This window comes from Hyla sarda, chromosome 12, assembly GCF_029499605.1.
Source record: "Hyla sarda isolate aHylSar1 chromosome 12, aHylSar1.hap1, whole genome shotgun sequence".
Classification (NCBI taxonomy): Eukaryota; Metazoa; Chordata; class Amphibia; order Anura; family Hylidae; genus Hyla; species Hyla sarda.
The window spans coordinates 79,334,889-79,362,717 of record NC_079200.1 but is presented as its reverse complement, the minus strand read 5'-3'; the positions used below and the strand labels follow the sequence as shown (position 1 = coordinate 79,362,717).

Below are 27,829 nucleotides of genomic sequence, written 5' to 3'. Positions count from 1 at the left end.
GAAAAAATCAACTGACGATTAAGGCGCGGAACCTTTTGGGTGTGTGACAGAATCTACGACGATGATTGGCCGCCCCCTGTCACATGACCCGCGCGGAGGCTGTGGGGGATGTAGTTTTAGCTATTTTATAAGTATATTGAGCGATGGGGGTGCGGGATGTAAACTTCACTACGAGTCCCAGAATGCTCCGCGGTACGTGTAAGAGTTTCGCTCGGTCTCCTCAGGTGCAAGTGGCGCGGTAGATGAAGGGAAGCTGGAGGACGTGTCAGGTGAAAAGTAAAATGAATTCTCAGACTATATCATGCATGTCTATTATTTGGTATTACTGTCGCTAACAAGCCGCAGTTTATGAATAAGGCTTTGAATATTGAGGTGTTTAACCCCATAAAATTCTATATCCCCTCTCTGCCCCTTTTGTCTAATGACAAGAACACAGCATTTTACTTATCTCAATGCATTGTAATGTCATGTGACCTCATCCTCATATGGATAAAACGTTTCGGTGTCCCGCAGCCATATCGTGGCATGGTTGGCACATAGTTGCCAAACTGTTTTCAACCAATCACAGCGCAGCAGTTTATAAAATTAAAGCTTGTTGCTATGGGCAACACATTCAGGTTTTATTTTAGTCAGGTTCATAGATTACTGCACCGAAGGCAATAGGGCCAGGGGCCACAGTGATGTCCTGTGTATACAGCAGTGATTCTCAACCAGGGTGCCTTCAGCTGTTGCAAAACTACAACTCCCAGCATGCCCGGACAGCCAATGGCTGTCCGGGCATGCTGGGGGTTGTAATTTTGCAACAGCTGGAGGCATCCTGGTTGTGAAACATTAGTATTGTGTCATTCATAGGTCTCTGATGGAGGTTCTACTCCAGGTACGGCGCCATACTTACAATGGTGGCTGTGCCTGGTACTGCAGCTCATTTTACTGCACTCAGGAGTCAGACCCCAAAGATCAAACACAGATGACGTATTAACCCCTTAAGGGAGTAGTCCAGTGGTGACTCAGTGGTGAGCAACTTATCCCCTATCCTATGGATAGGGTATAAGTTGCAGATCGTGGGGGGTCCGACCGCTGGGGCCCCCTGCGATCTCCTGTACGGAGCCCCGACAGCCCGCGGGAATGGGGCGTGTCGACCTCCGCACGAGGCGGCGGCCGACACGCCCCCTCAATACAACTCTATGGCAGAGTCGAAGCGCTGCCTTCGGCAATCTCCGGCTCTGCCATTGAGATGTATTGAGGGGGCGTGTCGGCCGCCGCTTCGTGTGGGGGTCGACACCCGCTATCTCGGCGGAGAGCCGGGGCCCTGTACAGAGAGATCGCAGGGGGCCCCAGCGGTCGGACCCCCCGCGATCTCAAACTTATCCCCTATCCTTAGGATAGGGGATGAGTTTTTCACCACTGGACTACCCCTTTAAGGACTCAGGGTTTTTCAGTTTTTGCACTTTTTCGTTTTTTCCTCCTTACCTTTTAAAAATCATAACCCTTATCCATATTATGGCTTATTTTTTGCGTCACCAATTCTACTTTGCAGTGACATTAGTCATTTTACCCCAAAATTCACGGCAAAACGGAAAAAAAAATCATTGTCTGACAAAATCGAAGAAAAAATGCCATTTTGTAAATTTTGGGGGCTTCCGTTTCTACGCAGGGAATATTTCGGTAAAAATGACACCTTATCATTATTCTGTAGGTCTATATGGTTAAAATGATACCCTACTTATATAGGTTTGATTTTTTCGCACTTCTGGAAAAAATCATAACTACATGCAGGAAGATTTTTACGTTTATTTATACGAATATCGCGGGAGGTGGCAGAGGACGTAAATATACGTCCTTCGTCATTGAGGGGTTAAAGACATGAGAAACCCCTTCATGGTCAATTCACTCGTACAGTATTTTGTGCAGATTTGATGCACAGGATTTTCTGCTGCAGATTTCGATGTAAACTGTATGACTGAATACTGCTTCATATCCAGCGCATCAAATCTGCACAGAAAACTGTACGTGTGAATAGACTCTTAGGGTATATTCCCATGTACAGTAACCTGCACATATTTGTAAACGAAATGACTAAACACAGCTTTAAATCTGCAGCTTCAAATCCTGTGCATCAAATATGCGCAGGATACTGTACGTATAAATACACCCTTATAGGGGTACTGGTGGCAGAAAGTTAAACATATTTGTAAATTACTTCTATTAAAAAATCTTAATCCTTCCAGTACTTATTAGCTGCTGAATGCTACAGAGGAAATTCCTTTCTTTTTGGAACACTGATGACATCACGAACACAGTGCTCTCTGCTGACATCTCTGTCCATTTTAGCAACCATGCATAGCAGATAGAAAAACAATATGGATATGCCTGATGAAGCGCTTATGCGCGAAACGCGTTGCATACTGCTCACTGGGAATAAATGTTTTGCCTGGTCCTTCAGCGCCTGAGTTCCACCCTTCCTTGGAGGTGATTGTTTTTTTTGTGCCATACCTGTGGAGCGGCAGCAGTGGACCACCATTACATACCCTTATCCATGTTGTGCTGGCCCTTGCACAACCAACTTTGGTAAGTGCGAATTTACATTGAGCGTCTTGCATGAATTGGCGGTATTACACTATGGAGCGCTCCTTTTGTGTCTTTTTTTATGCATAGCAGATGTATGCTAAGGGCAGCATGGTGGCTCAGTGGTTAGCACTGCTGCCTTGCAGTGCTGGGGACTTGGGTTCAAATCCCACTAAGGACAACAATAAATAAAGCATTATTATTATTATAATAACGTCAGCAGAGAGAACTGTGGTCGTGATGTCATCAGAGAGCATTCCAAAAAGAAAAGAATTTCCTCTGTAGTATTCAGCAGCTAATAAGTACAGGAAGGATTAAGATTTTTTAATAGAAGTAATTTACAAATATGTTTAACTTTCTGCCACCAGTTGATTTAAAAGAAAAAAGGTTTTCACCGGAGTACCCCTTTAAGGAAATTTACTTACCTCTTCATTGAAGTCTAGGGGGAACTTCCATATTGCAGTGGATCCCCTCCCTGCCTGGCTTGGTTGATAAATCTTTTCCTATACACATATATAAAAAGAGATCTGTCAATCAAGTTTGGTGGGGCAGAGAGAAGAAAAAAGAAAGTCACCACCTTGACTTTATACCCTGTTCCTGCCTCCTCTTCAGACTAAGGCCCCTTTCACACTGCAGATACTCTCTGTCGAGAACGGACATTATAGTCTCTCTCCCTTTTTTTAATCATTTTTTTAATCATTTTTAAATGATATAAAAAGTGACCAAAAATGCACTATTTTGGACTTTGGAATTTTTTTGCGCGCACGCCATTGACCGAGCGGTTTAATTAATGATATATTTTTATAATTTGGACATTTCCGCACGTGGTGATACCATATATGTGTATTTTTATTTACACTGTTTTTTTTTTTTTATTGGAAAAGGGGGGTGATTCAAACTTTTAACAGGGTAGGAGTTAAATGATCTTTATTCACTTTTTTTTTTCACTTTTTTTTTGCAGTGTTATAGGTCCCATAGGGACCTATAACACTGCACACACTGATCTTCATCATTGATCACTGGTTTCTCATAAGAAACCAGTGATCAACGATTCTGCCGCATGACTGCTCATGCCTGGATCTCAGGCACTGAGCAGTCATTTGGTGATCGGACATCGAGGAGGCAGGTAGGGGCCCTCCCGCTGTCCTGTCAGCTGTTCGGGATGCTGCGATTAGCCGCGGCTATCCCGAACAGCCTGACTGAGCTAGCCGGCCACTATCGGTTTCGCTTTTAGCCGCACGGCTCAGCTCTGAGCGCGCGGCTAAAGGGTTAATAGCACGCAGCGCCGCGATCGGCGCTGCACGATATTAGAGGCGGGTCCCGGCTTCACTATGACGCCGGGCCCGCCATGATATGACGCGGGGTTACTGTGTAACCCCGCGTTATATCAGGAGAGCAGGACCAAGGACGTACCGGTACGTCCTTGGTCCTTAAGGGGTTAAAGACATGAGACGTCTAAAATATCCACACCGATTGCAAGTGAAAGGGCACTGTCAATGGACATTAAAGGCCCTCTTTCAAATGGTAAAACAGCATCAAGACATAATGACTATACTTTCCTTCCTCACGCTCTCGCCCCAGCTGTCCCAATGTCAGTCCCTGCTGCGCTGCACTTCCTGTGTCAGTATAGGCACAAAGATCTTCCCTTCTAACCAATTAGTGGCTGAGGTGGGACACCACTGAAAACACTGATTGGCTGAGAGGGAAGGTCCTTGTTCCGACAAAGACAAAAGAAAGGAAAGCGAGGAGGATACATATTCTCTGAAATACCCCTTTAATTTCCTAAACTCTTGGACAATTAAAGGGGTTATCCCAAGATTAAAAGTTATCATTATTCACAGGATATGGGGTAACCAGCTGATTGCTGGGGGGGTCCAACCTCTGTGAACTCCATCAGTCACAAGAACAGAGGTCAGTTATCAAAAGTAAATTAAGCCTCAGAAGGCGTGCTTGACTGCCACTTTATTCTCTCTTCGTGTGACTTCTGAAAATACCCAAGATTAACTCTCATTTATCTTTAGAAATCCCATAGAAAGTGAAAGGGGCAGAACTACTGAAAGATAGGATTGTGTTGAACTTGCCTATGGTTGTAAGTCCAATAGATTGGAGCTACCACTCCATTCACTCAGAGGACAAATGACTGTCTGTCTTGTGATCGGTAGAGGTCCCAGTGGTTGGATCCCACTGATCAGCAGTTTTCATGTGGCCAGAGGATGACATAAAATTTTTGGGATAACCCCTTTAACCCCTTAAGGACTCAGCCCATTTGGACCTTAAGGACTCAGACAATTTTATTTTTACGTTTTCGTTTTTTCCTCCTCCCCTTCAAAAAATCATAACTCTTTTATATTTTCATCCACAGACTAGTATGAGGGCTTGTTTTTTGCGCGACCAGGTGTCCGTTGTAATGCCATCACTCACTTTACCATAAAATGTATGACGCAACCCAAAAAATACTATTTGTGTGGGGAAATGAAAAAGAAAACCGCAATTTTGATAATTTTGGAAGGTTTTGTTTTCACGCCGTACAATTTATGGTAAAAATGACGTGTTTTTTATTCTCTGGGTCAATTCGATTAAAATGATACCCATGATTATACACTTTTCTATTACTGTTGCGCTTAAAAAAAATCGCAAACTTTTTAACCAAATTAGTACGTTTAAAATCCCCCTATTTTGAAGACCTATAACCTTTTAATTTTTCCGTATAAGCGGCAGTATGAGAGCTAATTTTTTGCGCCGTGATCTGTACTTTTTATTAATACCATATTTGCTTATACAAAACTTTTATTACATTTTTTATTAATTTTATTTGGAATAAAATGTTATAAAAAAGCAGCTATTTTGGACTTTTTTTTTTTTACATTCACGCCGTTCACCGTACGGGATCATTTACATGTTATTTTAATAGTTCGGATATTTAAGCACGCGGAGATACCAAATATGTTTATAAAATAATTTTTTTTACACTTTTTGGGGGTAAAATAGGGAAAATGGGACAATTTACGTTTTTATTGGGGGAGGGGGTTTTTCACATTTTTTTTTACTTTTACTTTTATTTTTACACTCTAATAGTCCCCATAGGGGACTATTTAAAGCAATCACTCAATTGCTAATCCTGTTCAGTGCTATGTATAGGACATAGCACTGATCAGGGTTATCGGTGATCTTCTGCTCTGGTCTGCAGGAAGGCAGATCAAAGCGGTAGACAGCGGAGGCAGGTGAGGGGACCTCCGTCTGCCGTGCAGGATGATCGGATCGCCGTGGCAGCGCTGCGGGCGATCTGATCATCCTGTTAAGTGACCGCGATGCTGCAGATGCCGTGATCGGTATTGATCACGGCATCTGAGGGGTTAATGGCGGACATACGGGGGATCGCGGGTGTCCACCATTACCGGCGGGTCCCTGGCTGCGATCCACAGCCGAGACCTGCAGCGCATGATGCCGGCATCGCTCCGATGCCCGCGTTTATGCTCAGGGCGTAAATGTACGTCCTTGTGCGTTAAGTACCACGTCACCAGGACGTACATTTACGTCCTGTGTCGTTAAGGGGTTAATAAGCAGCCTGGCTTGTGATCTTCAAAAGCTAAGGGACCTCTGGTTAATAACATTTAGGAACCTTAGGAAAGTCCATTTCTTTAATAGACTGAATTGCAGCCTGGACAGATAAAGTTACTAATTAATTCACCGGTAACTTGTATACCTACCTCATCCACCAAAAAAAGGTAAAAGAGATCTCTTAGTGACTGCTGCAATGATGCCTGTAGTAATAGTTTCTATTGGAGTTGTAAAGGCCTCCAAAAACAGCAGCAGCCTGGTATTTAAATGCTTCTTTCATCTCCCTTGTTTGGTTAAGCATTGAATAAGCACAGTGTTTCAACCGAAACCCACAACATGGGCTGGAAAAGTAGTGTAGCTGTCAGTGAAAAACGCAGGCTCTATTTTCGCTGGGCACAATAATTCATTTCACTGGACGTAAAGGAAAATGAAATCTTGAGAATGAAATGACTCACTTATAGGGTCTTGGCAACGGGCAGAGAATTCCATAGCAGTTGCCTAATCTGCTGATAGCTAGCAATTGGTTCATCGCATATACATCACATATCTGCTAAATATGCTGAATTGGGCATTGTACAATTATGTAAGGGGAAGGCGTTCCAGAATGTGCTAAGTATGCCCTTCTGAAAGTGACCTCAGCAGAGGATGACCACAGCTACACATAAAGCATTGACGTAACCCACCCAGCTTGGTAAATATTTGCTCGTAATGAACAGTTAAAATAATTCATGATATAATCCTGTTCTAGTATCTGTTTAAAATGCACTTTGCATTTTTTACATTTCCACCTAAAATAACATACTTAAATTTTACGTCTATATTCCCTTTTCACAAGCAGGAATGTATCCCAGTAGACCTCTTATGTGATCTGGTGACGTTTTTATATTAACTAAAGGAAAATGAGTATGGGCCACCTCTATTATGGTGCAGTCATATGTCAGAGACTCCAGTATAACTGCATTATCTATTGGAGTCTAAAGCTGACCATAATCATCAGAAAGGTGGAAGCCCAACACACCGGAGCACAAGATCACCATAGAGTCAGTGAATGTGAAAATGATTTCCATCATTAGACATCTAAGGGTATATTCACATTTAGTCATTTGAGGCAGATTCCACACAGGTTTCTACACAGAGTCCATCTAGAAATTTACATGGAATATAAGCCCCATTGATTTTAATGAGAAGTCTGAGATTATGTGCAATCCCAATTCAATTCCCATTATTTTTTTAACAGGTTTTATTGAGTTTTATCAAAAGCAACAAATATATTGAAAACAAAAATATGAGTGCAAGCATATACATTTTGATTATTATGTAACTCCTGCATATTAGTAAAGAGAATGCACCTTACAATGGCACATGGAAAGCTATAGAGCCATAGGGACTTCTTGCACATGGATTACTGTTTGTGGTAGACCTAAAATATACATAATATTGGCCCAGATTTATCATTCTGTCTGAAAAAAAATGTCTAATTTTTGTCTGACAGATAGCAATCAATCACAACTCGGCATACATTTTTCAAAATTAGCTATTTGTCCAGGTAAAAATGAAACGTTTTGTCTCCATTAAAGTGTACCTGTCATTAGCAAAAACTTTTTATATAATGTAGAAAATAACATTATATGTATATTTGTAATATACATTTGTTAAAAAAATGTGTACGGTATATTTTTGTCCCTGCATCTACTGCCTCTCTGTCTCTGTGAGGAGTCCAAATACAGGAAGTGAGGGCTGAACCAACAGGGCTATGTGCACTGAGGACAAGCAGGGCTCTGTACACTGAGGACAAGCGGGGCTCTGCGCACTGAGGACAAGCGGGGCTCTGCGCACTGAGGACAAGCGGGGCTCTGCGCACTGAGGACAAGCGGGGCTCTGCGCACTGAGGACAAGCGGGGCTCTGCGCACTGAGGACAAGCGGGGCTCTGCGCACTGAGGACAAGCGGGGCTCTGCGCACTGAGGACAAGCGGGGCTCTGCGCACTGGGACTCCTCATAAAGACACACAGGCAATAGCTGCAGGGACAGCATTTTATCACCCAAAAATATACACATTTTTTAACCAATGGTTATTACAAATATACATATAATGGTACATTCCTCCTGACACGTTCCTCCTCAATCCTGATCACGGCATCTATGGTGTTGACAGGGGGAGGGTGCTCCCCTTGTTCACCAACGGAGGCACCGCAATACAATAGCGGGTCGCTGTTGGTTGCTATGGCAGCAGGAGGTCAGATGACCTCCTGTCTTCCTGCTACGGAAGCCTGTGAGATGCAGCCAGAGGCCTTATCGCACTGGCTGTAGTGTGTGCAGCTCATTAGGTCATACTGTGCTGCAGTACAAATGTATTGCAGCATAGTGTAACTTGTTAAAAGTGAAAAAAATAATAATAAAAGGTTCTTCAATAAAGGTATGAAGTGTAAAAATTTAATAAATGCCCCTTTCTCAATAAAAGCCCTGTATTATCATCTATATATATATATATATATATATATATATATATATAAAACTCAACGTGTGTATGTATGTATGCTCCACAAAAACTTCCAAGATATTAACATGAAACTTGGCACACATGTTACTTATATGTCAACAGAAAACATAGGATAGGTGATTTAACCCTTATTCACCCCCATTTGCCAGGGGCGGGGTTTATGTTTAAAGTCCCATACAAGTCTATGAGAAATATATGTTACTGCCTAACTTCCAAACGGCTGGAGATATTTCGATAATACTTGGTCACATGTTACTTATATGTCCACTTAAAATATAGGATAGTTAATTTAACCCTTAACTACCACCATTTGTGAGGGTCGGGGTTTTTGTTTAACGTCCCATGCAAATCAATGGGAAATGTATATTCTCACATAACTTCCATACGGCTGGAGATATTTCAATACCTGGTACACATATTACAGGTCGGGATAGGAGGACGGAATAGGAGGTCGGGATAGGAGATCGGTATAGGAGGACGAGATAGGAGGTCGGGATAGGAGGTCGGGATAGGAGGTCGGGATAGGAGGTCGGGATAGGAGGTCGGGATAGGAGATCGAGATAGGAGGTCGGGATAGGAGGTCTGGATAGGAGGACGGGATAGGAGGACGAGAAAGGAGCACGGGATAGGAGGTCGGGATAGGAGCACCGGATAGGAGGACGGGATAGGAGGTTGGGATAGGAGGTTGGGGTATGAGGACGGGATATGAGGTTGGGATATGACAACAATATATGAGGACGGGATATGAAGTCAAAAGCTTCCTCCTTTGCTGATTTTCCTCCCCAACAAGGATGAGGAAGGAAAAACCGGGCAATGTCGGGTATTCAGCTAGTAAATAAATAAAAAATACAAATTATATACATACTAGGTATTGCCACGTCTGTAATGACGTGCACTATAAACTAGGGATCGACCGATTTACGGTTTGGCCGATTTTATCGGCCGATATTCACAATTTTGGACGTTATCAGTATCAGCAATCACCTTGCCGATAATCCTATAATGCCCCGCACTGCACCCCCCACCGCTACTTCTGAAAAAAATCTTAACTACATGCAGGAAAATTTATACGTTTACAATTGTCATCTTCTGACCCCTATAACTTTCTTTATTTTTCTGCGTACGGGCCGGTATGAGGGCTCATTTTTTGTGCCATCTTCTGAAGTTTTTAGCAGTACCATTTTTGCATTGATCAGACTTTTTGATCGCTTTTTATTCATTATTTTATTATATAAAAAGTGACCAAAAATACACTATGTTGGACCTTGGCATTTTTTTGCGCGTACGCCATTGACCCTGCGGTTTAATTAACGGTCTATTATTATAGTTTGGACATTTACGCATGTTTATTTTTGTTTATGGGAAAAGGGGGGTGATTCAAACTTTTATTAGGGAAGGGGTTAAATTACCTTTTGTTAACTTTTTTTTTTCACTTTTTTTTGCAGTGCTATAGCTCCCATAGGGACCTATAACACTGCACATAAACAGCTATATAAAATGGGCATCTCAGAATCTCTCCGCTCAGAAAAAGCGTTCTAAATTATTACCATTTAAAGAGACAAATGTCAAATAAAAAAATAAAGAGCCTGGTCATTAAGGTAAAAAATGGGTTCGTCTTTAAGGTGTTAACTTCCTATATTTATGTCTAGTCTAGGACCATGGTCATGGATCATTCTTGGTGCTAAGTAGCTGACAAAACAGAAGCTGTATAGGAAGCTTAAATACAAACATCTTGAGTTCTGACAAGGCTTGAAGACTTGTACAACCATTCACAAAAGGTAAGTGGCTCTTTTATACATTATATCATATATCCCAGGCCTGTTGCTCCTCACAAGGTTTAGCCCATTAGAGATTAACAAGCTGGAGACGTTGAGCATTGTCTACATCCAATAATGATCAAAAAGACATTTCGAATAGAAGAAACACAAAGAGCCAGAATGTACGGCAGATTAACTTAAAAGTCTGTAAATAGTGAACTGCGATCTATAATACATGGACTCGCCATTATATCCATTGAAATGTCTAATTTAGCCTTAAAACCCTCAGTAAATGCTTGATTGTCCATTAGGTCTTCTAACCTGCTTCCCTCAATGGACAGCATCTCTCCTGATCTGCTCTGTAGTCTGCCAGATATGCTTATTAAAACATGCATATCCAAGAACCAAAATCAACATTATTAGTGAAATGCTTTTAGAAGAGGTCTGCAAAGTGTCTAATGTATGTGTTGTGGTTAGAAGAGGTGAAATGTCTAGTGACTTCCTAATACATTTTTCATCTCTTTTTTTTTTCACTTAAGCACTTTCAGTGTTGCAACAGGAATTGTTGAGTGGAGCTGTAAGTGATCAGGCCATCTCGGTATCTGAGAGAAGTGACAATACAGGTCAATCCTGTCAAAGTTTTTAGTTACAATTCACATTCAATTTGACGAGTAGATGGGGCTGGACCTCAGGGACATCCACTTGCGTAGAACAAGAAGGCTGTGGTACGCAGCCTTCTGATAAGGACATTGGCCACTTCTCTCTCACACACCACTGCTCCTGGCCAGACACAGCTTCTAACAGATTGCGGGGGAGGAGGGGCTGGGTCTAATGGCTAGGGGATAAGTTAATTTTTGCTGCAGTACCCCTTTTAATGGGTAGATTAAAAAAATAATTCATAATAAGACACAGGAAGGCATTATTATCTATGTCTACATAAGTTACTCTGAGACACAGGATGTTATTATTAGTGTTGCTCGCGAATATTCGCAATTCGAATATTATTCGCGAATATCGCATATTCGCGAATTCGCGAATTTCGCGAATATAGCGCTATATATTCGTAATTACGAATATTCGCGGTTGCAGTACGGTTTTTAAACCGGAGACAAAATCGTGGTCAACCACAGTTTTGACTCCGGTTTAAAAACCGTACTGCAACCGCATACGTTTTTTTAACATGGACGTCAATGGGAAACGCACATGTATACTGTTCCATACGGGAAAAACGTATACGTTTTTACTTTGCACATGCGCATTTGAATACTAAAGTCCCCACCCAAGACCCCTCCCATTAAAAATGGACAAAAATTTCAAAAACGTATGGTTTTTTTTTCTGTAAAAACTGACGGAACTGTATGCACTTTTAAAAACAGTATACTGTTTAAAAACCCATACGGTTTACTTTTTCCCATACTGTTCCATCCGTTTTTTCCCCATACGGTTTTTGATAGAAACCGTATGCGGGAACCGTAGTTGAAAAACGTAGTGTGAACCCAGCCTAAAGAAGGCTGTAATACTACTGTGTCAGACTGGCGTGCGAAACTTCGCATATGCGAAAATTAGCATATGCTAATTTTCGCATATGCGAATTTCCACATGTGCTAATTTTCGCATGCACGTATTTTCGCATACGCGAAAATAAAACGAGGCTATAGCGAATATTCGCGAATATATGACGAATATTCGTCCATATATTCGCGAATATTCGCGAATTCGAATATGGCCTATGCCGCTCAACACTAGTTATTATCTGTGCCTATATAACTTACATTGAGACACAGGAAGGCAGTACTATCTGTGCCTACATAATTGACAAGGAGATGCAAATTGACAGGACTATTTGTGCCTACACAAGTTCTGATAAATCACAGGTACTATTTTAGAATTGTTTGCATTTTCCCATATATTTGCCCATTACAGGGGAAATACATAGATTGTTATTGCATCCTCTAAGCCTTTGCAAACATTTAGAAGGCCTCATGTGCCTGGGCTGATCCATTTTATTTTGCCAATGAAGTTTACATCTTGGTAACGCTGGCAATTCCCATTGGAAACGAGAGTCATATTTCAAAGGCATAGGCCTTGGTTATATCAATTGGAGATATTTCTGTAGAGATTGTAGAAACGTACACTGCTCAAAAAAAAAAAAGGGAACACTTAAAGGGGTACTCCGCCCCTAGACATCTTATCCCCTATCCAAAGGATAGGGGATAAGTTGTCAGATCGCCACGGTCCCGCTGCTGGGGAGCTCCGGGATCCCCACTGCGGCACTGCGCTATCATTACAGCACAGAGCGAGTTCACTCTGCACGTAATGACGGGCAATAAAGGGGCCGGAGCATAGTTATGTCTCGGCTCCGCCCCTCGTGCAGTCACGGCTCTCCCCTTTCAATCCAAGTCTATGGGAGGGGGCGTGGCAGTCGTCACGCCCCCTGCCATACACTTGCATTAAAGGGACGGGTCGTGACGTCACGAGGGGGGCGGAGCAATGACGTCACGCTGCTCCGTCCCCTGTATCGCCCGTCATTACGCACAGAGCGAACTCACTCTGTGCTGTAATGATAGCACAGTGCCGCAGCGGGGATCCCGGGGATCCCCAGCAGCGGGACCGCGGCAATCTGACATCTTATCCCCTATCCTTTGGATAGGGGATAAGATGTCTAGGGGCGGAGTACCCCTTTAAACCTCACAATGTAACTCCAAGTCAGTCACACTTCTGTGAAATCACACTGTCCACTCAGGAAGCAACACTGATTGACAATCAATTTCACATACTGTTGTGCAAATGGAACAGACAACAGGTGGAAATTATAGGCAATTGGCAAGACACCCCCAATAAAGGAGTGGTTCTGCAGGTGGGGACCACAGACCACTTCTCAGTTCCTATGCTTCCTGGCTGATGTTTTGGTCACTTTTGAATTCTGGTGGTGCTTTCACTCTAGTGGTAGCATGAGATGAAGTCTACAACCCACACAAGTGGCTCAGGTAGTGCAGCTCATCCAGGATGACATCAATGCGAGCTGTGGCAAGAAGGTTTGCTGTGTCTGTCAGCGTAGTGTCCAGAGCATGGAGGCGCTACCAGGAGACAGGCCAGTACATCAGGAGACGTGGAGGAGGCAGTAGGAGGGCAACAACCCAGCAGCAGGACCGCTACCTCTGCCTTTGTGCAAGGTGGAGCAGGAGGAGCACTGCCAGAGCCCTGCAAAATGACCTCCAGCAGGCCACAAATGTGCATGTGTCAACTCATACGGTCAGAAACAGACTTCATGATGGTGGTATGAGGGCCCGACGTCCACAGGTGGGGGTTGTGCTTACAGCTTAACCCCTTGCAGGATGTTTGGCATATGCCAGAGAACACCAAGATTGGCAAATTCACCACTGGCGCCCTGTGCTCTTCTCAAATGAAAGCAGGTTCACACTGAGCACTTGTGACAGACGTGACAGAGTCTGGAGACGTTGTGGAGATCATTCTGCTGCCTGAAACATCCTCCAGCATGACCGGTTTAGCAATGGGTCAGTAATGGTGTGGGTGGCATTTCTTTGTGCTTGCAAGAGGTAGCCATTAGGTACTGAGATGGGATCCTTAGACCCCTTGTGAGACCATATGCTGGTGCGGTTGGCCCTGGGTTCCTCCTAATGCAAGACAATGCTAGACCTCATGTGGCTGGAGTGTGTCAGCAGTTCCTGCAAGAGGAAGGCCTTAATGCTATGGACTGGCCGCCCGTTCCCCAGACCTGAATCCGATTGAGCACATCTGGTACATCATGTCTCAATCCACACACCAATGCCACATTGCACCACAGACTGTCCAGGAGTTGGCGGATGCTTTAGTCCAGGTCTGGGAGGACGTCCCTCAGGAGACCATCCCCCACCTCATCAGGAGCATGCCCAGGCGTTGTAGGGAGGTCATATGGGCACGTGGAGGCCACACACACTACTGAGCCTCATTTTGACTTGTTTTAGGGTCTATTCACAAGTACAGTATTCTGCCCAGATTTGATGCACAGGATATGAAGCTGTGTTCAGTCATCCAGTTTACATTGAAATCTGCTGCAGAAAATCCTGTGCATCAAATCTGCACAGAATACTGTGCGAGTGAATAGACCATTAAAGACATCATATCAAAGTTGGATCAGCCTGTAGTGTGGTTTTCCACTTTGATTTTGAGTGTGACTCCATATTCAGACCTCCATGGGTTGATACATTTGATTTCCATTGATAATTTTTGTGTGATTTTGTTGTCAGCACATTAAACTATGTAAAGACGAAAATATTTAATATGATTAGTTCATTCATTCAGATCTAGGATATGTTATCTTAGTGTTCCCTTTATTTTTTTGAGAAGTGTATTTTCCTTATGATTTAAGAAATCTCGAAGTAAAGCCTTCTGGCACCATTTGGCTTTTCCTCATGTGTTTAACTGGCACCAAGCACCAGCTAAAAATATCTTAAGTCTTAAGTGAAAACATATGACTTGCTAATATCAAGTAAATGTGTCTCTAGTCATGTCAACTGACCGTCAGCAAGCCTGTCTAGTTTATGGCCTTCATCTTCTTACTAATAAGTATCAGCTGTTTACAGACCCTGCTGCTATCTTAATGATAGAAAATCCATATATCAGTGTCTGGAAGTGGAAAATGTCATTGCTTTCTATCATTCTGCTCTTTTAGTGCCCGCCCCACCCTCCCCATTGGTGACATATCAGTATAGCTACATCACAGTCTGATTCCTGGTTTAAAAATTCCTCAGGTTTGTTTTTACAGCTGTTTTTAAGCTTTTTTTTTTTTTTTTTTTTTTTTTTGTATGAAAAAAGTTTAATGTTACAAACAAAGGATGAGAGAAGGTCACCTTGATAAAACCCATTGTGAGTGTTGGGACATTTATCTCTGGATTCATAGGGATGAGGGAGGTAAAGAGTAATGTACTTGAAAGAAGTACGAGCAGTAGTGATTTTTCACCAGTGACATGTTGTACTCCCGTCTCCTTCCTGCTTCTCTCATTTGTCACATGGAAAGCCAAGTGGACAACCCACCAGTACTTTTAACCTCATTGTAATATATATACATTGTAAACAGTGCATAAAGTTAATGGCTGCAGGGTTGTATAGTTAATAAGGATACTACAGCGTTCTCTGACCGTTGGATCTCCAGCCATTGCAAAACTACAACTCTTAGCATGCCCTGAGGCATGGGGACTGTCTATAGCAGTGATATATACTACCTGCGGTTCTCCAGCTGTTTTAAAGGAGTTATTCAGCAGGAGTTTTTTTTTCAGGACTTAGGCAGTTAACAGCATATATAAAAAATATAACTTACTTCCTGTGCTCCAGCGGTGGCTTCAGTGACCTGATTTGTCCCTGGCTGCACTCTTTTTCCCACTCAGAAATCGTGATACCTCTGCCTGGAGTGACGTTGGGGCCTGGAGGGTCACATTACCCCTTAGCCAATCACTGGCTGAGGCGGGACATCGGGCAGAAGAGGAGCGGATTTCTGAGCGGAAGAGGAGTGCAACCGGGACCAGACCGGTTCTCCGAAGCCACCACTGGAGCACAGGAGGTAAGTAAAAGTTTGGGTTTTTCATATGCTGTTAACTGCCTAAGTCCTGAAAAAAACAACAACATCCCACTGGATAACCCATTTAAGACTACAATGCCCAGTATGCTGTGATTTATACAGGATTAGTTTTGCTTCTATAAATCTTGCTTTCACATATGCTATCAGAAGTGTCCTATTTCATCAGAAAAACAGTCTCCAGCCCTTATCCCCTCTCTCCTGAACTAAATTCTAGGCTGATTTATAATACAAAGTTGACCTTTTAAGTCAGCTGAGGAGATAATTTAGGAGAGTAGATATAGGGGCTCAAGGCTGAGCAGACAGGCTGTTTCTCTTTAGAAACAGGACACAGGTGATAACAATGGCTGTAGAAGTGAAACTAAGCTGAATTTATAATAAAAACGTATGGAGAAAATGTTGTTTGCACCATAAAAAAATGCATTTAATGGTGCCCATATCCTTTTGGGTGCGATTACACGCTAGCAACTAGTAGCGGGAAATCTGCACGAGTTATTCTACCATTCATCTGAACGGGTGCGCGGACAGTCTGCAACAGTGTCAGATTCAAATGAATGGTAGAGTAACTCGCACCGGGAAACTCGCTGCTAGTTGCTAGCGTGTGAATGCACCCTTAATGCACAGCCGCTACAAGGAGTGAAGAGGTGTATAGGAGAAAGCATGCACTCTGTCCATAAACATAACTGGTCTGCGTGGGAAACCTGGAAACATTGTTGGTTTATATCTCTGAAAATGCCACAGGTCTCCAACTCTCTTATGCTGCATTCACACCATGTTTTTGCAATACTATTCCCATATCAGGTTTTTGATGAAAACCAGATTCCCCAAAACCGTACTAAACTGTATCAAAACGTGTGTACAAATTTTAACCCGTTTACAGTTAAAAACCGTGTACGGTTTGAAAAATGTTGTCCGGTTGCATCAGTTTTTTTTTAAGAAAATCCGTATATATTTTTAAATTTTCACTCCATCATGAATAAAATTTCACTTGTTTGATTGAAATGTTTGATTTTGTTTGATTGTTTGATTGAAAAAACTGTGCAAAGTCAATAACCGTATGGTGCAAACCAGATGGAACCGTACGCACATACGGTTCTGTATGGTTCCCATTGACTCCCTTGTTATAAAAAACGTATGCGGTTTTAATACGGTTTTTCACCCGAACCAAAAACCGTGGTAGGCTACGGTTATGGGTACAGGAAAAAAACTGATGTAAAACGGATGCAACCCCATGCATCATTTTGCATACGGTTTTCAATGGAGAGTCAATGCATACGGTTTTCAATATGGTTCCATACGGTTTTCAAATTGAAAACGTATACGGGAACTGTTATGCAAAAACGTTGGTGTGAATGCACCCTTACATTGGTTTTCCTTCCATATAATTGCAGTCTATTAAGCTTTCATTACTTGAAAAAAACCACAAAAACTGGGCAGTAAATTATGTAGATTCACGGCGGTTTTTAGACTGATAACTCCATCAACTTCATGTACAGTCAATTCATCGCTGGCTGGATACATTCAGTGCTTTTGTTTATCTTATATATACAGTGTTAACTACTGTGTTGTGGTTGATAAGTGTAAATCTCAATGTATGGTTTCCCCCTTGTGGCTTTTTAATGCACAACTTAATAAAATAACCATCAGTTTTCTGGCTTGATTTAGTCTCTCTCACCAATGTGTTTACAAATTTTGTTCTCAGCTTTAGAAGTCAGACATTTCTAAATACTGTCATTTAAATAAATAAATAAATATACAGTCATGGCTGTAAATGTTGGCACCCTGACATTTTTCAAGAAAATGAAGTACTTCTCACAGAAAAAAAATTGCAGTAATACATGTTTTGCTATACACATGTTTATTCCCTTTGTGTATATTGGAACTAAACCAAAAGAGGGAGGAAAAAAACCAAATTGGACATGATGTCGCACCAAACTTCAGAATGGTCCGGACAAAATTATTGGCACCCTTTCAAAATTGTTGAAAAATAAGATTGTTTCAAGCATGTGATGCTCCTTTAAACTCACCTGGGGAAAGTAACAGGTGTGGGGAATATAAAAATCACACCTGAAAGCAGATAAAAAGGAGAGAAGTTCACTTAGTCTTTGCATTGTGTGTCTGTGTGTGCCACACTAAGCATGGACAACAGAGAGAGGAGAAGAGAACTGTCTGAGGACTTGAGAACCAAAATTGTGGAAAAATATCAACAATCTAGATTTGCCTTTGTCCACAGTGCACAATATTATCAAGAAGCTTGCAACCCATGGCACTGTAGCTAATCTCCCTGGGTGTGGACCTAAGAGAAAAATTGATGAAAGGTGTCAACACAGGATAGTCCGGATGGTGGATAAGCAGCTCCAAACAAGTTCCAAAGATATTCAGGAGGACCTCACTGCTGACACAGAGACATAAAAAAGCAAGACTACATTTTGCCAAAATTTACTTGAGTAAGCCAAAATCCTTCTGGGAAAATGTCTTGTGGACAGATGAGACCAAGATAGAGATTTTTGGTAAAACACATCATTCTACTGCTTACCGAAAATGGAATGAAGCCAACAAAGAAAAGAACACAGTACCTACAGTGAAATATGGTGGAGATTCAATGATGTTTTGGGGTTGTTTTGCTGCATCTGGCACTGGGTGCCTTGAGTGTGTGCAAGGCATCATGAAATCTGAGGATTACCAATGGATTTTGGGTCACACAAAGCGTTGGAGAGTTCTGAAGTGTATCTGGTGTAGGATTCTATTGTGGCACTTGTAGTCCACTGCAGGCATCCTCCATTGTATGCATTTTTATGCTGGGGATCGCCCCTAGCAAAGGACTACAAGAGCAGGATCTGCTCCCCCAGTATAAATGCACAACCGCATTTGGGGTTGAGCACCTCCAGCCTTTTGGGACCATGTTTTTTGTTGTTGTTTGAAAATTTTATATGTGGAGGTGTGTAAACTCCATATGTTAATGCGCCTTGAACATTTTCCAGGCAGCATTAGGGTTGCACCTGTGAGGCCATTCACCTATATCAGCCAACTTAGGTGGGGCTTGTAGCCTCTCTCCCTCCTCCCATTGTATGTGTGCTCAGTCACGCTGGAGGGAACTGGGAGCAGACTGCATGTCGGCCTAGTGCTGCTGTAATTGCCCACTGGCCCCTGGTTTTTTGCTTTTCACGCACAGGTAGGTAAGCGTTAGGTCCCGTGCCATCTGAGAAACCTTGGCGTTGGTGTGCGGGCTCTGGTGTGTCCTTAACCCCTTAACGACGCAGGACGTATATTTACGTCCTGCACCGGCTCCCGCGAAATGAAGCGGGATCGCGCCGCGATCCTGCATCATATCGCGTCGGTCCCGGCGCTCATCAACGGCCGGGACCCGCGGCTAATACCACACATCGCCGATCGCGGCGATGTGCGGTATTAACCCTTTAGAAGCGGCGGTCAAAGCTGACCGCCGCTTCTAAAGTGAAACTGAAAGTGACCCGGCTGCTCAGTCGGGCTGTTCGGGACCGCCGCGGTGAAATCGCGGCGTCCCGAACAGCTGATCGGACACCGGGAGGGCCCTTACCTGCCTCCTCGGTGTCCGATCGACGAATGACTGCTCCGTGCCTGAGATCCAGGCAGGAGCAGTCAAGCGCCGATAATGCTGATCACTGGCGTGTTAATACACGCCTGTGATCAGTATGAGAGATCAGTGTGTGCAGTGTTATAGGTCCCTATGGGACCTATAACACTGCAAAAAAAAAGTGTTAATAAAGGTCATTTAACCCCTTCCCTAATAAAAGTTTGAATCACCCCCCTTTTCCCATAAAAAAAATAAAACAGTGTAAAAAAAAATATATATATGTGGTATCGCCGCGTGCGTAAATGTCCGAACTATAAAAATATATCATTAATTAAACCGCACGGTCAATGGCGTACGCGCAAAAAAATTCCAAAGTCCAAAAAAGCGTATTTTGGTCACTTTTTATACCATTAAAAAAATGAATAAAAAGTGATCAAAAAGTCCGATCAAAACAAAAATCATACCGATAAAAACTTCAGATCACGGCGCAAAAAATGAGTCCTCATACCGCCCTGTACGTGGAAAAATAAAAAAGTTATAGGGGTCAGAAGATGACATTTTTAAACGTATACATTTTCCTGCATGTAGTTATGATTTTTTCCAGAAGTGCGACAAAATCAAACCTATATAAGTAGGGTATCATTTTAACCGTATTGACCTACAGAATAATAAGGTGTAATTTTTACCGAAATATGCACTGCGTAGAAACGGAAGCCCCCAAAAGTTACAAAATGGCGTTTTTATTTTATTTTGTCGCACAATGATTTTTTTTTTCCGTTTCGCCGTGCATTTTTGGGTAAAATGACTAATGTCACTGCAAAGTAGAATTGGCGATGCAAAAAATAAGCCATAATATGGATTTTTAGGTGGAAAAGTGAAAGGGTTATGATTTTTAAAAGGTAAGGAGGAAAAAACGAAAGTGCAAAAACAGAAAAACCCTGAGTCCTTAAGGGGTTAATATAAGGATACACTGGCGAATGTCTCAATTTTAACATCAGTGTTGAGGGATTAGCCAATGTCATTGTATACATCTACCACAGTAGTGCACCTAAATTTCTGTATTGTAGAGTTCTGAAGTGGCCAGCAATGAGTCCAGATCTAAATCCCATTGAACACCTGTGGAGAAATCTTAAACCCTGGTGCCAGAAAGTTAAACAGATGTGTAATTATTAGCTGCTGAATAGTACAGAGGAAATTCTTTTCTTTTTGGAACACAGCTTTCTGCTGACATCACGAGCACAGTGCTCTCTGCTGACATCTCTGTCCATTTTAGGAACTGTCCAGAGTAGCATATGTTTGCTATGGGGATTTTCTCCTACTCTGGACAGTTCTTAAAATGGACAGAGATGTCAGCAGAGAGCACTGTGCTCGTGATTCAGCAGAGAGCTCTGTGTTCCAAAAAGAAAAGAATTTCCTCTGTAGTATTCAGCAGCTAATAAGTACTGGAAGGATTAAGATTTTTTAATAGAAGTAATTTACAAATCTGTTTAACTTTCTGGCACCAGTTGACTTAAAAAAAAAAATAAATAAGTTTTCCACCGGAATACCCCTTTTAAGGACTCAGCGTTTTTCAGTTTTTGCATTTTCATTTTTTCCTCCTTACCTTTTAAAAATCATAACCCTTTCAATTTTCCATCTAAAAATCCATATTATGGCTTATTTTTTGCGCCACCAATTCTACTTTGCAGTGACAGTAGTAATTTTACCCAAAAATTCTCAGCGACAAAATTGAAGAAAATAATTCTGCATATGGGGATGTATGAGGGCTCAGTTTTTGTGCCGTGATCTGAACTTTTTATTGGTTCCATTTTTGTTTTGATCAGACTTTTTGATTTGCTTTTTAATGGTATAAAAAGTGACCAAAAATACACTATTTGGGGCTTTGGAATTTTTTAACGTGTACGCCATTGACTGTGCAGTTTAATTAAGTATATATTTTTATATCATAGGTAGAAAGCATAAAAATACACATCCGCACTCACCACCGGATTCGGCATAAGATGCTCCTACATGGAGATAGCCACAGGATCAGAACGACAGCATAGCTTTGTTTGCTCAGAGTACCGGATGCGCGATATAGCCGGTTATCGCCTCTGAGCGCACAAAGCGATGCTGTCGTTTTGATCCTGTGGCTATTTCCATGTAGGAGCGTCTTATTCCGAATTTGGTGGTGAGTGCAGATATGTCTTTTTATGCTTTCTACCTATGATATTACTAGCTATCCTTTTCATTTGTCCTAGCACCACCACCCGGACAGTTTCTATTTGATTGGTTCAGCTGTGCTTATCTACCTTGCTGGATACTTTGTACCTCTGACTTGGGTTTAACATTTGGTGCCGTCCGCATTTCCTTTATCTACACCTAGATATATTTTTATAGTTTGGACATTTACGCATGCGGCGATACCACATATGTTTATTTCTATTTACATATTTTTTTTATGGGAAAAAGGGGATGGTTCTGACTTTTATTAGGGAAGCGGTTAAATCACATTTATTAACACTTTTTTTCACTTTCATTTTGCAATGTTATAGCCCTCATATAGCCCCCATATGCTATAACATTGCATACACTGATCTCTTACACTGTTCACTACCATACAATAGCATGTCATTGTTCAGTGTAATCGACGCTTGACTGCTCCTGCCTGGATCTCACTGAGCAGTCATTTTGGCCATCGGACAGCGATGAGGCAGGTAGGGGTCCTCCTGCTTTCCTGCAAGCTGTTCGGTCCTGAACAGCCCGACTGAGCTGCCGGAATGCTTTCGGTTTCACTTCAGATGCGGCGGTCAACTTTAATCGCTGCGTCTGAAGGGTTAATACCGGGCATCAGCACGATCGGTGATGTCCGGGATTAGTCGCGGGTCCCGGCCGTCGATGGTGTGACCCCGCATTATATCGCAGGAGCTGGCGCAGGACGTAAACATACGTCCTGCGTCGTTAAGGAGTTAAAATTGCTGTTGGGAAATGGCGCCTTTCCAATAAGAGAGACCTGAAGCAGTTGCAAAGGAAGAGATATCCAACATTCCGGCTGAGAGGTGTAAGAAGCTTATTGATGGTTATAGGAAGTGACTGATTTCAGTTATTTTTTCCAAAGAGTGCGCAACCAAATATTATAAGTTAAGTTAAGGTGCCAAAAATTTAGTTTAGCCCATTTTTTTAGTTTGTTGTGACATTATGTCCAATTTGCTTTTTTTCCTCCCTTTTATGGTTTAGTTCCAATACACACAAATGGAATAAACGTGTGTATAGCAAAACATGTGTTACTGAAATCCTTTTCTGTGAGAAATACTTAATTTTCTTGAAAGTATGTTTCTCCTTGAGTCTGGAGATCAGACTTCTGCCTTCAACACTGGCCGAGCTCCAGAACTTCATGCCTGTGGACCTTCTTATGTACTCAATGCAAATAGATTACTAGTAGACTCATGCCTACACACTGGAGGAATTGTCATTGGATTTGCTCAGATAACTGAGAGTCCAGGCAAACAGACAGGAGTATAGGCATGCAATCAGTTATTGCATTTAGTTGTGTCCCATAGCAGATCTTTGTGGAGACTTTTGAATAGGAAGTCTGCCCGCATCTACATACAGTAGGGAAGTCAGCAATCTTTATATCTATAAGGAAATTTCTCTCACCTAACTAAAACACCAGCAGCCAGTCTGTGATACATACCAGTTCCATAGCTGCAGTGCAACCAGTATATTCTGGGCGACGTTAGCAGGAGATTTTTTGAGCAGCCATATGTATACTACCCGCATCAGATTACATAGCCAGCGCCGGGTCTGAGCAGCTTGTGGTCTGTGGACTGGCTTGTGCCCACTATGTGTATAGCATGACCTGATGTGACCTTAGTGATAGGATTACTATTATTAGTTTTAAATGGAAGGACTGAATACAGTCCAAGCTCTAACACACAAGTGTCATTATATGAATGTAGAATTAAAGGGGTTATCCAGCATAAGGTGATTTTAGTACGTACCTGGCAGACAGTAATAAACATGCTTAGGAAGGATCTGCGCTTGTCTTGGGGCTAAATGGCTATGTCATGAGATTACCATAACACTGTGGCTAGCTTTTTGTGAAATTGTATTTCCTGTTTGACTTTTCTTTTTTTTACTAAAAATCCCACAATTCCATTTTCCTTTCTCCCACACATCAGCCACCCCACCCATTGAAACAAAAGACCTGTGTTTTTCAATCAGGGTGCCTACAGCTGTTGCATTAGTTGCAGTTGATCTCTCTCCCACCAAGCGATCCCTCCACCCATTGAAGCAGACAGGCTCCCTGTCATCAGCTGACTCGGCTGCATTGCAAGTTGGGAAAAATCCAGACAAGTCATTTGGAATGCTGGTAAAACTAAATATTGGGGTGAAAATCCCATAAGAATTGTGATAAAACCGTCACACACAGGTACAGACATTATATTATGAACTACACTGACTTTACAGCCCCTGTACCATAGTCAAATAAGAATACCCCTTTAATAATATATCTTTTTATATATGGATTATTTTATGGTGTATTTGGACCTTGGAATCAATTGATATGCATTATTCTAGTAAGTAATACAGCAATATCAATGATCTTGGCTATTATGGCCACTAAAAAGGACTTTGTGGCAGTAGAGTATTATTGAGGTACTGTATGTTCACACAGGAAAAGTTGCGTGTTAGAATCCATGTGAAAACTGCAGCTCGGTGATTTTCAGTGGAAATCCACATTGTAGTTTCATACAGTGCAGAATTTGTTTTCCTGAAAAGGATTTGAATTCTTTGGCATCAAAGAAAAACAAGTGGCGCCAATTCTGTGCAAAAATTGCACTGAATAGCCTAATCTGCGGTGTAAAAAACTATAATATGCTACAAATGCCAAAGAATCTGCAATGGATTTTCCACCTGTAATTTCTGCCATCTTAAAATACACTAAAAGGCATTTCTTTTAAAATATGTATGGAATTTTGTTCTCTTTAAGATAAGAAGTCTTCTTTTAATGTTTAGCCCTGAATAAAGAATTCAATTACCGGTAAATATTAAACTGATTGTAATAAAAATTGAGGGTGGATTTCAGCCACTATCTCCGTACAAATGATAGGTGGGGTCCAGCAAGTACCCCATCCACCATTCCCACCTTTTGTAGAGGGGAAGAAGGTATTTGTGTAGGTTCAGTAAAGTCACACTAGGAGGGCACCTTTACAGGAAAAAATAGAAATAAGGTCCCAGAATATATGTAGATTACTTATGTATAGTGAGTTTATCCAGCATTAAAGGGGTATTCTGGCCAGAAGCGTTTACCATGTATCCATTGCATCATTGGGAGTCTGACTGCTAAGACCCCTATCAATCCCCCATTGTTTCCAGCTACAAAACCATAATTAAGAGGAGTCTGGATGAACATATTTGGGACTGGGGTTTCCTATTCTGCAGATCATTGGGGATCCCAATAGTGAGTCCATTACCAATCTAGCGTTTTGTTGATAAAAGCTTCTGGCTTGAATATCCCTTTAAATATAAACTAGCAAATTCTAGTAGTTGTTATGACATGTTTGTGATTTCTGCAATGTGTAACATTAAAGTCCCTGAAAAGTATATTGTATATTTACTCTATGAAGATTACTTTTTATAAAGACACTGGGGGAAATTCATCATTCCCTTTGCCAGTGCAGAGTAGCAAAATTGTGCATTTGTTTGGACATTATTTTGTGCAAAGTGGAAGTTTTTGCAAATTATTTTGCACAAGGGGGGCTTGTGCAAAATAATTGCTACTCTGTACTGACAAAGAGAATGATAAATGCCCCTCTCTCTCAGATAAAATATCCCTGGGTGGTCAGAATTGTTTCCTAACTTCTAAAAACTTTGATGTGACATTTCAGATCTTAGCATATATATGGAGTGGTGTCACTTTAAAAAGTTCCCTGTGAAATTTATGATCTAATCCAAAAAATGACTATAAAATAAGACGCACAGTGTCCTCCGTTGTGCATTGAGACAGGAAAATGAGTCACCCTGTTTGGCCCACAGGGACCGGCTCATGGAAATGGGTCTGAGAGGTGCAGAGGATCTCCCCGGCTGGGTAACTCCTAGCCTTCTAGTCATATCTTCCAGATAACGTTGGACCTCCTTCAGAAAACGAGTGGGAGAGTCCTGGCAGCCACACTGGCCCCAATAGCCAAAGCTCTAAACTATTAATAATAGGTGTTTTTTCCCCAAACGGAATTCCCTCTCGCATCTGCCTGATGGTGACCTAATTCTGGTAGGAAGACATTCTTTCCAGCTACCAATGTGATGTACGTTTACTCTATAAACCCAGGCTGGTTGCTGTGTACACGAAATCGCTATTCATTATCCGGTAATTCTGACCAGCGGCCACAAGAATTCGCACAAGGGAGCGCACTGTGTCCCCTCCAAGCACAGAGCTCACCGGGGCCCCCACTGATGTCAGATACTGAAATACTTATTGGGCAATGGGTCTGACATTACTACAAATGAAATAGGACCTATTATACTTATATATCCATAGTCCATATCTCTGTCTGATAAATATATATACTGTACTTGCACCAAATACACAAACACCTATATAAATATTCTCTGTCAGTACCCAATAAACATATACTATATTGATAAGGGTATATATATATATATATATATATATATATATATACCCTTATCAGTACCTACTAAACATATATCTGATGCACATATACCGAATACACATAGACCTATGCAAATATTCTCTATCAACATCTAATAATTATCCTACATAATACACATATACTATAGCTAAACCTAATAATCATATATAATATCTTTACCCAATATATACTTACTATATCTATACCTCATAAACATTTACTCTATAACTATACTCTGTCAATATATAATGTACATATCCTGTATCTGTATCAATATTGATATTTTGTAGCAGATACTTAATTACTTATACTACAAAGTAGATATTTAGTTGCAGAAAAGATTTATACGTTCGGAAGAGCTGGTGCTCTGACCTGTACATGCTCAACATGTGTTTAATGTAAATGCATACATTAGAGGGTCATGGGGTCAGACTTATTCAGAATGTTATGTAACCCCTTGTCATTGCGTAGGAAGCAGAGCTGCCGGTATCCTTTAGCCGCATTTAAGAGCCAATTCATATTAAATACTTTATATCAGTAATTTTTTTTTCACCTTCCTAAGACAATGGTTGACACTAGCTTGTCCGTATAGCAATATTGGGGTTTATATGCTTTTGTTCTACAGGGGGTAATGCGGGTTGTATACTAAATGTGTTTTCAGTTCACCACAAATCACGATCTATGGAGCATTTAGCATGCGTCTATGTATTGGCATGTAATACACACCTTTAAGTTCTAGTGACACCAGTGTCACTTTAGTTCATGGGGTCTATGCCTTTAAATCCTAGTTCTAGTTAGTACAACAATCCTGTCCATCACATTGTGCTTTACTACACAACTCACAAGTTAGATATAGGTTAGAAATAGAGATATTGGATAGATACTTGTATATGTAGATATGAGATACTTAGATAAATGAGATAAGATATATATATATGGCATACATAGAGATAGATAGATACATAGATATACATATAGATATATTAGTAAATAAATGCAATATTATAATTGTGCATATTATTCAGATAATAGTTTTTTTTTTATCTCACATAGAACGCTATTGTTTAGACAGTTTACTACTAGACATGTATAGTAGATATATGCGTTAGTTGTTTATTGTTGTTGCTGTAATTCCTTAGGACATTATATATTTATCAGAATCAACAACATAAAATAACTAAACAACCATCTGGACACATCTGGTACCTGTGTACACTGTCACCATGTCACCTCCCTCCCCAACCCCCTTGTTGGACATTGACGTACCTTGATCCATAGACCGCATTATGTAGTGATGATACTGTGCCAGTCTGCAGCCTGCTTCTCTCTGCATTAGGATACAGAAAAATACTTTATAAAAAATAAAAATAAAAAAAAAGATATATATTTAAAGAAAGAAAAATCTCCCGTGGTTCATAGTAATGCAAAGTTGCTTCTCAAGAGAGAGGGGAAAAAAAATGGGGAGGGGGAGGGAGACCCTCTTCAGTTTAGGAACCCGGAGGAGAGGAACCAACAAGGATGAGAGCTTGACATGAAGTGAGAGCAGTTGTCTATGATCTAGGTTACTAGAGAGGGAAAGGCTACTTCCTTCCCCACTCCGAGTGTTTATAGTGTTTGAATAAAGGGATTCCCTCACTGTTTCCTCCTGTTTATCCCATTGCTATGGGAACGTTTGGATGTGCTCCATCTTCTA

The 27,829-nt window shown here is 41.5% G+C and overlaps 1 protein-coding gene and 1 long non-coding RNA gene across 3 annotated transcripts in view; one reads left to right on the top strand and one right to left on the bottom strand.

The window, feature by feature from the left end:
* Positions 1–27,629, bottom strand: part of NFATC2 (nuclear factor of activated T cells 2) — a 146,182-nt gene extending 118,553 nt beyond the window's left edge. For both annotated transcript variants that reach the window (XM_056548370.1, XM_056548371.1), the window contains exon 1: positions 27,403–27,629. In XM_056548370.1, coding sequence (XP_056404345.1) covers positions 27,403–27,469 — 67 coding nt within the window. In that variant the 5' untranslated portion in view covers positions 27,470–27,629. The remainder of the gene's footprint in view (positions 1–27,402) is intronic.
* Positions 38–23,909, top strand: LOC130296626 (uncharacterized). The gene is made up of 3 exons (XR_008849245.1): positions 38–269; positions 10,272–10,400; positions 23,665–23,909. It is a non-coding gene; the product is annotated as an uncharacterized LOC130296626 (long non-coding RNA).
* Positions 27,630–27,829: the final 200 nt, after the last annotated feature.